We start from the raw sequence: 12692 nt of genomic DNA, 5'->3' as shown, positions 1-12692 counted from the left end.
CAACATTCCTTATCTCTCTTTATCGTTTGTGAATAAAGAGTCAAATGCCCAATTTGTCAGTTTGAGGCCATGCAAAACAAAACAAAACAAATCAATGTTTAATTTAACCAGCTGGTTTAAAAAAAGCATGTTTGCCTTCAGGTGATATTTGATTGACAATTTATGTGATCTGATGGCCACAGGAAATCCATCCCTCTTAAAAAGGTTTACATTTTGTCATATGTATACAAAGAAGAGACAAAAAAAAAAAAAAAAAAAGATGGGGCGCCAAACGCTGCATAAAGTGTAAATAAAAACAGAATGCAGTGATTAGCAAATCTCAGATGCTCATATTTTATTCACAATAGAACAAACACGTTGAAGATTGATCATTTTAAGAAACATATTAACTCATTTTAAATTGGATGACAGGAGCATGTCTCACAAAAGAAGGGAGATGACAACAAAATCCTGTAAAAGAACAAAGAAATCATTTTTACCTACTTGTTATATTGGCAACAGGTCAGTAACATGGTTTAGTATTAAAAAACAATCTTAGAGAGGCAGAGTTTCCCCCAATTAAAAATGGGCAGAGATTCACCAGTCTGTAGAGAAACTTCTCACCATCTACAGTGCCCAATATTTTCATAAAATGAAAAGATTCAGTGGAATCGGGAGAAATCTCTGTGTGCAAGGGACAAAGATGAAGATTACATCTATGTAATTTTCAGGTTCCCCGGACCGCACTGAATTAAAAACCAACATGATTCTGTCATGGAAATCACCTGATGGACACATGAACACGTTCAGAAATGACTGTCGATATGTAAACGTGATCCAGAAATGCTGCTGTCTTCTCTGAACCACAGCAGCAAAATATTTTGGGAAAACTTGAAACCTTTAATACTAAACTGGCCAAACTTTCTGAGATGTGTTGTTGCCATTGATTTCAAAATAAATGAGCATTTTTCTTAAAATGATACATTTCCCCAGTGTAAACATTTGATATGAGTAAAATAAGGGTTTATGAGATCAGCCAATCATTGCAACCCCCCCCCCCAAAAAAAAAACCAAAACAAAAAAAACCCTGCTTCATTTGTTAGCTGGTACCTAGTCTTATTACTCCAACCAGCTTTAAACACCATTAAAATTTTATTGAAAGGAAAGGTAGACATATACATGCGTGACTTTTAATCAATAACTAACACAATGAGAGACCTGCTAGTTAACCAGGGTGAATGCCAGTTTTTCCCCAATGAGCGCTAGGATAGGCTCCAGACACTCAGACGATCCTAAACTAGTTAAACAATTAACATAATGGATGGATAACTGTCGACTGGACTAGTGATGATGGTAGAATTTGTTAGTGATGTATTGGGTAACAACACATAAAACTAATATCTTTAAAGAACAAGCAAACAACACCAGGTCAAAATTCAAATATTAGCCAACAAATCACAAACATGACGTCTGTTTCACATTGTAAAGTATGTCATGAAGCAGGTACTGCATATGAGTGGTGTGCTAACATATTACAGCACAGCTCTGCTTTGAGCTGAAAAGCAAAGTTAGCAGGCTAATAATGCTAACACGTTTAGCAAATTTCCATTTTTATGTTGATCATTTTGGGGTCTTTTTTTAATTTCCAGGAATGACTTTAGTTTTTGCGGATAAAAGATAAAAAAGAAAGTTAAAAAAAAAAATTTTTTTATGAGGGAGTAAGCCAGCCGACAGCTACTAAATAAAGATCAGGAAGCAATTTAACAAGTACATGCCCGTCAACAGCGTGTCAGTAGAGATATTTATCTATTTAAGGTACATACCATTTTGCCATATCTGCTATTAGCGAGTCTGTGGTGACATGGAGGGGACGGTCAGAGAAGAAACAGACATGAAAATGTCATCCTTTTAATTTATTATTTATCCCATTCATTTTCATAATGGCTTACATAGGTTAGAGGCTGATCACTGACCTGATGAAACAACTAAACTGGATGTGCAAGTTAGTGTGCATTTGTTTTTCTGTAGGATTTTTATTTGCATATAGCAGAGAGTAAATTATATGCAAAAGCCCTCAAAGAAAACAACATTCACTCACCTGTCATTATTATGGATCTGGCTTACGTGTTATGTAATTCTAAAGATATAAGTCAAGTTCAAAACCGTACAAACTGTGCTCCGACTTGCTGTCAGAGGCATTGTTTTGTTGCTCCAGCTCTAGAAAACATGATATTGCAACTGAGAACACTCGAGCACCGGAGCAATTATTTTCCAGAAGACATTGAGACTTTGACTGAAGAGCCCCCCAGAATCTGTTCCCACATTACTCCCTCCTCAAGATCTTCATCTTTGGCAGAAAAGGCCTTGGGCACTATCTTCACTCTGCAGAGGCGTTGCATTGTAACACAAGAGTTTATTCAGTCTGTAACTAATCCTCAGTCTTTCTCTGTCACTCGGCCTCACCCTCTCACTGAGGACAGGGTTTGTTCAAGGTATAGCTACGAGCTAAGGCTGCTGTTGTTCCTGGTTCATTGGGAGGATAGGATAGGAATCTACCTGTATTGACATACCTTTACTCCTTCTCTCACATTCTTCGGTAAATATCTACCTCAGTTTCTTTTCAAGCTTAACAGCTGATTTTTAAACACTAGGTTCCTAAAAATATCAGGGATCTTAAAATGTACGTGGGAGCTGCCTGGTGGTCCTAAGATCAGTTTGACTTCAGATTCTGCAGACTGTAAGAAACAACTGGTGGATATGTCCACGAGGTATGACATTTACTGTTACTGGTTACATCAGAAACTAACATTTCCAGAATGACTGCTTCTGTTGCTAGTGAAAAGAAGCAGTGGCGCGTTTGTGTTCTTGCAGGCTTCAAATGCACAAACGGTGTTGCCTGCATTCACCTGTGCACATGTTTGTTTGAACACTCAATAGTTAAATGAAAACAGATCATAGTGAAGGCAGCCTTTGCCATGGGCAAGCTCAGAAAGCAGGGCAAGATGCCCGTTCTGTGCTGTGAGTGGTGCTGTATTTTATGTCCCGTACAGACAGCCAAACATTCAGAGAAAAGACTGATGGAAGGAGGAAGAGAGGGCTGCCAGCTGCCAGTGACTGCACCAAGTAGATCTTTTGAAACCTGTTCCAGCAGGTTTTTCTTTCTTATTGCTGGGCTAGCTTGGACGAGTGCCACACACACACACACACACACACACACACACTCACACTCAAAACATGAGGATGATATTCCGAGCTGCCAAAATCTGAAACCAACCCATCAACCATTTCCATACACATTTAAACAGTCAATCTAATCGAAGTACCTCACTATCAGGTATAAGGAAGTGGGAGGTGCACAGGTCCACAGGAGAAATAGACTTAAGCTGTCAACAGAGGTTAGAGGGCTGAGTGAGAGAACCTGACTGGGACAAGAAAGAGCAGCCACTGAATCCAAAAACTAGGTGAGTTAAATTACTAGTTGTTGTATCATTGTAGGATCTTTACCTTACAATATAGGAGAGTGTTCTTGTGATTTGGCGCTATGTAAATAAAAGTGAAATGAATAGTTGTGGTAAATTTTTGTAAGCTTTCTTTGATATTTTCTGACATTGTTATTTTTATGCTTACCATGAGTGGGTTAGTTTATTATCCTTCTATTAATGGCAAAGTTGCAGCACTGCAGTATTGCTGCTGGCATGGGTGCAGGAGAGGAATCCTCATTAACCTCTGAACTTTGAGTGGCAACGTTCTCATGCCAACACAACTGTCATCGGTATCATCCAGGCCATTAACAGATCTGCCTGCTCTTTCCCCCCCCAGTAACAACAGACTTCGAGGTGAATTACCCACCTTCACAATCGTGTGCGTAAGACTTAGCTTGTGGGGAGAAACAGTAATAATTTAGCTTTGCTTATTCTGACAGTTGACTGCTGACATATGCATCAAGCTTCCTCATGTTTTGTAGAAAATGTTGGCGTAAGAAGGCATCTATTCTAAACAAATTGCATGATAGCAAGTAGTTAAAAAGAACCCCTATACATTATGTAATCCTCACAACATCACCCAGAGAGAATTTCAGCCTGCAGCAAGAAAAGCATTCATGAGAAAATGAACACATTTTACTTGATACCTTATAGTTAGTGACAGCCACCAGATTTGTTTCCATTAAAACAACTGACATGTGATCTAATGAGGGATCATATGCCCTATCCTCAAATTAAGGGTTTAAAGTAGTTGACTAAAATGAAAACAGTAAATAGTCCAGCTGGATGTGGTTGTCTTGGAACATTACCTTAATTTGCACACCCCCATGAAATGCAAATACAAATGACACATTATGCAGCAGTCAAATCCCACATGAATTCAGGCCAGATACTACTGATTCAATACAACAACCATAAATGTACCACCCACTTCCTGCTCACCAGACCACAAACTTTAAAATCATCCGGTCTGTGAAGACGTAACTGAAAAGCAACTCAGCTAGCCAGACAATTGGTATCTCGTCTTCAGCTTACCTGTCATTTAGCTGTTTGCGGTTACTGGCACTGCCTCAGATCATGAGATTTGCATATTAGGATTTCATAATGGGCTGAGAAATATGTGAAGAGTGGGATGGGAGTTCTTGAAACGCTGAATCACTGAGTTTAGAGGGAATAATTATTCAACTTGACACAAATGAAAATTTATCTGCCTTCTACTAACACAAAAATAAATACTACTGACCTACATACCACATCTTCCACATTAATTTCTGGGCGTGTCCTGTATGATCCTGTGAAACTGGCAGCGGACCCTTTGGATCCTGTGGGTTGAGGGGTGGCACCTGCATGGCTAGTCCTTGTTGTCTACATCATTGGTTATGTGTCAAAGAAGCATCCATATGGATCCCAAAACCTAAGGTTTCCCATCATAGGGTTTTATTGTTAATACAACTGCCCATGTTTTAAATGTGATAGCTGGCCAGTGTAAGTGATTTAAAATAAGTCCATCATCTTCTGAAATTCTTGCCCATTCTTTTCAAAACAGCTCCAGCTCAGTCAGATTAGATGGACAGCGTTTGTGAACAGCAGTTTTCAGATCTTGCCACAGATTCTCGATTGGATTAAGATCTGGACTTTGACTGGGCCATTCTAACACATGGATATGGCTTTATGTTTAGGGTCATTGTCCTGCTGGAAGGCGAACCTCCGCCCCAGTCTCAAGTCTTTTGCAGACTCCAAGAGGTTTTCTTCCAAGATTGCCCTGTATTTGGCTCCATCCATCTTCCCATCAACTCTGACCAGCTTCCCTGTCCCTGCTTAAGAGAAGCCCCCCCAGAGCATGATGCTGCCACCACCATATTTGACAGTGGGGATGGTGTGTTCAGAGTGATGTGCAGTGTTAGTTTTCAGCCACACATAGCGTTTTGCATTTTGGCCAAAAAGTTCCATTTTGGTCTCATCTGACCAGAGCACCTTCTTCCACATGTTTGCTGTGTCCCCTTCTAGTTTGTGGATAACTGCAAACGGGACTTCTTATGGTTTTCTGTTAACAACGGCTTTCTTCTTGCCACTCTTCCATAAAGGCCAACTTTGTGCAGTGCACGACTAATAGTTGTCCTATGGACAGATTCCCCCACCTGAGCTGTAGATCTCTGCAGCTCGTTCAGAGTCACCATGGGCCTCTTGGCTGCATTTCTGATCAGTGCTCTCCTTGTTTGGCCTGTGAGTTTAGGTGGACGGCTTTGTCTTGGTAGGTTTACAGTTGTGCCATACTCCTTCCATTTCTGAATGATCGCTTGAACAGTGCTCCGTGAGATGTTCAAGGCTTGGGAAATCTTTTTGTAGCTTAAGCCTGCTTTAAATTTCTCAATAACTTTATCCCTGACATGTCTGGTGTGTTCTTTGGACTTCATGGTGTTGTTGCTCCCAATATTCTCTTAGACAACCTCTGAGGCCGTCACAGGGCAGCTGTATTTGTACTGACATTAGATTACACACAGGTGCACTCTGTTTAGTCATTAGCACTCATCAGGCAATGTCTATGGGCAGCTGACTGCACTCAGACCAAAGGGGGCTGAATAATTATGCACACCCCACTTTTCAGTTATTTATTTATAAAAAAAAATGTTTGGAATCATGTATGATTTTCGTTCCACTTCTCACGTGTACACCACTTTGTGTTGGTCTTTCACGTGAAATTCCAATAAAATTGATTCATGTTTGTGGCTGTAATGTGACAAAATGTGGGAAACTTCAAGGGGCCGAATACTTTTGCAAGCCACTGTAGCTGGAAATGTGCCGCGGGCACATTCATACATTTGAATCAGCTACAGCGTCTTGTCCACAGCTTGTCAGCTTTCACATGTGATTTATTTATTATTCATTCCACTGACAGCCATCGGTGTTGTTTCTGTGACACAATAATTAGAGAAGAATTTGCATATTATAAGATCAATTTATCACCATAGGGCAGGGCAGAATCTGACATGTGACTGTTGAAGGTTCCTTAAGTCAAAATGTTTTCATTAGCATTGCATAAAGGTAAGGGTAAAGTTTATTTATTAAGAGCTTTTCATAGACAGGTAGTCACAAAGCGCTGCACACAGAGATTAAAATAAACAGTACAATAAATAGACAATAAATAGCAAAATGCACAATATACACAATATAGAGTTTAAATGTAAATAAAAAAATATAAAAATATGAAAAGCATTGGTCAACAGAAAGCTTGTTTAAACAGTAAAGTTTTTAACTGTTTTTTAAAGGATTCCACAGAGTCAACCAAAAGTAGTTGTAGAGGTGACTGTTCCACAGCCTTGGTGCCACAGACTGAAAGGCTCTGTCCCCTTTCGTCTTCAGACGTGTTCTGGGAGCAACCAACAAACTCTGAGTCTGTGAGCGGAGACGGCGAGCAGTAGTGTATTTTGTGAGAAGCTTGGATAAATAATCTGGGGCTTGGCCATTTAGTGCTCTGTACGTTAAAACAATAATTTTAAAACGAATTCTAAAATCTATTGGGAGCCAATGTAAAGAACATAAAATAGGAGTGATGTGAGCTCGCTTGCTAGAGCGAGTTAGTAGTCTGGCTGCTGCGTTTTGTATAGCATATATTACTGCAATTAAGTCATCGAGTGTGATTGGAGAAAAAGAAGTAAATGACCCGGGACAACAAGGGGCATTTTCATAGGGGGAGGCACTCGAGGAGATTTTGGATCTCAAGTCCATCACCTTATTTACAAAGTAATTGAGGAAAGTGCTACAATCTTCGTCAGAAAGCATGCTGAGTTGGAGGAGAAACAATACTGTTGATAGTATCAAATAGAATTAATAGAATAAAATGGTCACTTTCATTCTTATTGTTTTACAGTACATTAAAAATAATTGCAATTGCAAGAGTCATATAATGATAAAGAATAGATGTTAAATGCTCATAAAATTTCATCATCTTTGTCCAGTTCCACTGAAGCACATACAAACCGAACCACCTGACTGAATTTATCAAATATAACAAAATAATAGCACAACAAAACCCATTTTAATATTCACATTAAAAAGTACACAAATTGATTTTTTTCATGCATAACATCCACCATCCTACATCTACTGCTGCTTGCAGAGGTCAAAAAGTATGTTACGCAATATTTTCTATATCATGATTAAAACTTATGTGTAGATACAACCACAGAAATTGTGACACTTTGTGGTAAAATCTACACCCATAAAAAAATAATTTCCAATAATTTAAAACAAGATTATTTAGCTTGAATAATTTACATAACAAATAACCCCGAACTGAAGATCAAAGGGTTGTAGCATTCACTTTTAGCACAAAACTCTGATCTTGTGTTTAATTTGGACTATTATGCCTCTAAGTATTAAACATAAGAAGCCAAGTGGTCATAATCTAACAATAAATGACACAAACTATCTCAGTAGTTAAAAGCCTGGTTTACAGTTAAATGCTAGTTAAAAGAGTGCAGGCTAACTGTGTAAAATCCAGGAAAGTGTCAAAAAATGGAAATGCATACATGCAATACATTATTTGTTCCTTGTCATGTAGAGTATTACAAGTATCACATGCTCTGTTAAGTTTAAAGAATTATTTTCTAAAATAAAATAGAAAACTCACTAGATTGCTTATTGTTAAAAGGGAATGTGAGTTGGAACATTTAGAAAGCATAAGAAATAGAAAGGAATAGAATAAAATAGCAGACATGAGAGTCATGAAGCGCCTTGAAACTATTAGCGCACAATTTTATCCTGACTTGCTGATGAATCCTCACAGCTGACCTATTTACAGATTTAATACTTACACAAGATTAGTCACTTAAATTTCTGTCTCTTGTGCATTAATAGTCATCCGAAAGTACCATAAAAAGCATGGACAAAATAAAAAATCTTTTTCATATATGAGAAAGATTTTTAAGACTGAACAGGTATGCGTTTTTTCATTTTGGGTAAATTTCACATCAAAGTCTTGGTAGTGTCATGTCAAGTGTAGGAGCCTCTCAACCGCCCTAATACATGTATACTTTCATGTTTAAATAAAATGGAAATCATGAACACTGATCTTTGTAACATTACAAAACTTTTTTTTGTTTTTTTGTGCAAAATGAGCAAAGAGATAGAGGAACAACCTCTCTTTTTAAGATAGATGCAGTTTTTAAAAACTACACAACTTTTAGGTATTGATTTATGGAAACACAGATAAGCACACATACACACACATTATGGCCACCGCTACAGCTCCTTCTTTTCTTACTAAAAGTGCATCCGTTCTGGCTGGTGACAGTGTCTGTCAAGCAGATGAGAGGATTTGTTGCCACAGTGATGAAAACGTCAATCTCTCAGCTTTCACCTCGACACTTTAGCCTCCTTTGATGTGAACAGAAAGAGCTACGATTGCTACTTCTCTCTTTTCCGCACACAAACTTTCTAAGAGAGGCACTTTGTCCGCCTCAGCATTACTTTACTTTACGTGACCCAGCGCCACGGTTTGTTGGCAGTTTTAATGAGCTTGGTTTATGTGGAGGCTGAGGTTACCTTTACTGGAACCAGGGCCACGTGTCTCACACCTCTGATGGGATCACATAACACTTTCAGATAACCCTCCTGACCCACATACGTCCACCAGCACTTTGGAGTTTTAATGCTCTGGTGGTGAAAATGAACTCAGCTGTTCCCACGCCTGCATTCGTGCTGTCAGATTTACAGTAGAGAAATGACTCACACGATATTATCACAAAGGATCAGTGAACAGAAGTGCTTTCCCCAAACATGTTAGAGTTGATTCCTCTTATGTGGCAACAGCAATATGAATCAGATTTCACCACCGTCCACTTGAGTTTTCTTGTCATGTTTTACTCCAGAATGAAGGGAATTGTGTTGGTCTCTAGCAGAGAGTTGAGTGAGTGCAGTAAGCAGCCGCTTAGCTTAGCTTAGCATGATACTGGACACAGGTAAAACACAAAACCCAATGTAAAACAACAATTTCAAATTACAGTCCTGTGCAAAAGTCTTGAGCCACCCCCTCATTTCTTTAAGCCAGATTTTTTAGTAGTAGTTGAACAATTGTTTTTATCTTTGGACATTGGCTGCTTTTTCACTTAATTTAGCCCTGTCCTTGTACCTTGTACCCGGTCATTTTCAGAGGAATGTTTAGTTTGTTTGTTAAGCCATTTAACAATGTGAATCATTTGAGGTCAAAAGGGGCACCCACCCCAAGGAATAAACCAGTGTTGTGTCAAAACATAACAGACAACTTAGCAAAGAACTGATTTTAAATCGCATGTTTAGGCAATTTGTTACTTACAACCTGTTGTTCCAAGTAGTTGATTGTTGTCGTTTTCAATCTTTAGTTTTATCTATGAGAAATGCCAAAGATAATACAGTTTGACAGACATGAAATGTTATTTTAGCACCAACAAGGTGGATCCAAAAGAGCTATTACAGTAGCTGAAAACTTGGCATTTCTCAGTATAGTGTTCAGTGTGTCTTTAAAAGACTTAGGAAACCGGATCGGTAGGGGGGAAAAGGAGAATTCACAGGCCTAGAAAACTTTATAGCAGATGAACAGTATCAGTATCATGTCATTTAAATGTATGAAAATTTACCAACTACCTCAGACATGTAGTTGGCTCTTCAGTTCTGTTTACTCAAGTGTCATTGGAAATGTTCTCAGTGAAAGGATGGCTGTCGAGAAACAATTCTTAAAAGATGGGAAACAGGGAGAAAAATGGAAAAAGCTGGACAACTGGACTGAAAATCAGTGTCAACAGATATTATTAATTGATGTATACAAATCCATTATGAATGTCAAAAGAGAGGTACACGGTGAGTATCTGTAGAAGTCCAGTCCTTGAGAGCTACTGTCCTGCAGCGTTTAGATGCATCCTTGTTCCAACACATCGGAATCAAATTAATGGCTTGTTACCAATCCTTTGCCAAACTTGATGGCAAGTTGAAGAGGTAATTCGGCTATTTAATTCAGCTGTGTTGGAGTATAGATGGCTGTCTCGGTGGAGTTTAATAAATTCAGCCACCTGCTCCTTGCTATGTAAAATATAACAGGACACTGGCGTAAATGCTTGATCATCTCACACTTCTGTTTAATCAGTTTTCTTTTTGACGTTTATTCAGCTGTGTGAAAACTATAACTTTAATCTCAGCCAAACCGATTTACTCACGAACTAATAAAACACTGAAAAAAGCCAAACAAAAACATTAAATGAATTTGGACAGCATTTGTCGCGTCGCTGTGACGTAATCGGCCTACAAACGCGGCATCAGGAGGGTGCAGCCTATGAATTTGGACACCCCCTGTATCTTGAGGACTGGAGTTGGAGACCCCTGGTCTACAGCCATCTTTAAAACACAGTGGAACACTATGAGCCTTGGATTGGCCTCCCCAAAGATCAACATTATCGACAGTGTGGACTAATCTTGACAGAGAACAGGACAAAATGCAGCCAAGATCCAAAGAAGAGCTTTAAATGTCTTAAAGACTAATTGAAGAAATTACAAGAAAGCTTGCTTCGTTAAAGATGCTTTTGCGTTGCACTGCATCAATTTCCTATTTTCCTAGCAAAATATAAACAAATGTGAGCTTTAACTGCACAGCTTTTGCCAATTTTGTCACATCCTAGCAAGCAGTGCAGTCTTTAAGCTGTGCACTGCTAGCTTAAACTAAGATAAGCTAAGCAGCTGCCAGATACAACATCATTATATTTAGCATACAAAAATGACACCAGAGTCAGTCTCGTTGTCTTATTTTGGTCAAGCAGCATTTAAGTTTTTACTAAATTACTTTCACAGCTTTTTTTAATGTTCAATTTGACTAAAGCCCCTGACAACAACCCAAACGTTTCTCATTTAGCTTGTTTTCACAAATGTCTTCACAGCAGCAGGTTTTGGTGCAGGATGTCACAGTCACTGACATTTTCCCCGAGCAGCAAATCTCATCATCAAACATCACCCCCTCAGGTGAGTCTACACACCTGTGAACCCTTTGGAGCCTCACATCAACAGATGGTAGAAACAGAGGCAGCCGCCTCTGGCATTGCTATTTTAACCCAAAATGACCTTCTTCTTTTTTTTTTTATGTAACACTGCGAATAAACCAGTTCTGAATCTGCTTTGAGTCTCATCTAGCTGCTATCTGCATTTCTGTGTAGTGTTTCTGAATTAAACTGAGTGAGTTTTTCAAAAATAACAAGAACAAAGTATATGAGGGCGGGGATTGTACAGCTACCCACTTGCAGACAGATACAACTTATGCCACTTTAATGCTTATTAAATAGAACTTAAACTACTGCCAGGGTGCTGTCAGGATAAATAAACCCGTCTTAAATCCTTCAAAAAGACTTCTGACACATTTTATTTTGTGGCCACACTCTAAATAACAATAAAATAAATAAGAATAGTAATAAATAAAGATGGCACACTTCTCTGTTTACCTTAGGGGATTCTCTGGAAAAACTGTTATTTGAATTCTTTGTTTAAAATTAAAGTGGAGAGATGGGTGCCACCTGTTTTGCAGCAGTTAGCATATTTGTATTTCCAAGTAAATCCAGCCTGTGTCAAATCACTGTGATGATGGTTTTCACACCACAGACCAAAGAAGGCAGCTGCTTCACCCAGGAAAAGAGCAACACCTTGAGTCTGAGAACTGCAGCAGTGAGCAGGAGGCACAGCGCTGATGGAATGATCAGTTCACGGTCAGGGCGAGGGGACGTGGACGCTGACCGTTTCCACCCGTATCAGCGACAGTTCAGTGACGGAGCAGTGACAGAGTGCCTACAACAGTGCTCTTCTTCCTTTAGCAGTCTGCATGAGGTGTGCAGTCCTGGCAGTCATTCGCACAGCAGCGATATGCCACCATCCTGGGACCAGTACAATGGCAGCATTCAGGTTTCTATCCTTATGATACTCTCATTTTATCCTTCCATATTAATAAAGTTTTGTACAGCCAAAAGCAGCGTGATTGATTTGACACAGGAAGATAGACAGGCCAAAAAAAAAAAGATCCACCACATCACTGCAAAAAACACTGTCTTGAAAGCTTCTCCAAACATTTTTCCTTCATTTACTTACATTTGCAGAACTCATATCCAGAGCTACCAGGCATACCTGTGGATCCTCCCTGTTTTCTATCTCAGAGCTATCCATCCTACAGCTCAGCAAGTCCTCAACAACAGGTGAGTGTCCTGCTTCAGGCACTCAGAAATGCTT

At 39.1% G+C, this 12692-nt stretch overlaps 1 protein-coding gene across 1 annotated transcript in view; it reads left to right on the top strand.

The window, feature by feature from the left end:
• The first annotated feature begins 3357 nt into the window (after positions 1–3357).
• The window catches only part of foxn1 (forkhead box N1), a 15352-nt gene continuing 6017 nt past the window's right edge, over positions 3358–12692 (top strand). The window contains exons 1-4 of the mRNA XM_005720935.1: positions 3358–3440; positions 11363–11444; positions 12075–12371; positions 12563–12658. Of these exons, the coding sequence (XP_005720992.1) occupies positions 11382–11444; positions 12075–12371; positions 12563–12658 (456 nt within the window). The 5' untranslated portion in view covers positions 3358–3440; positions 11363–11381. The remainder of the gene's footprint in view (positions 3441–11362; positions 11445–12074; positions 12372–12562; positions 12659–12692) is intronic.

Source organism: Pundamilia nyererei, unplaced genomic scaffold (assembly GCF_000239375.1).
Source record: "Pundamilia nyererei isolate P.nyererei 1_Seehausen unplaced genomic scaffold, PunNye1.0 scaffold00003, whole genome shotgun sequence".
Lineage (NCBI taxonomy): Eukaryota > Metazoa > Chordata > Actinopteri > Cichliformes > Cichlidae > Pundamilia > Pundamilia nyererei.
Note: the sequence above shows the minus strand (reverse complement) of the source record. Positions and strands in the feature narration are given on the sequence as shown.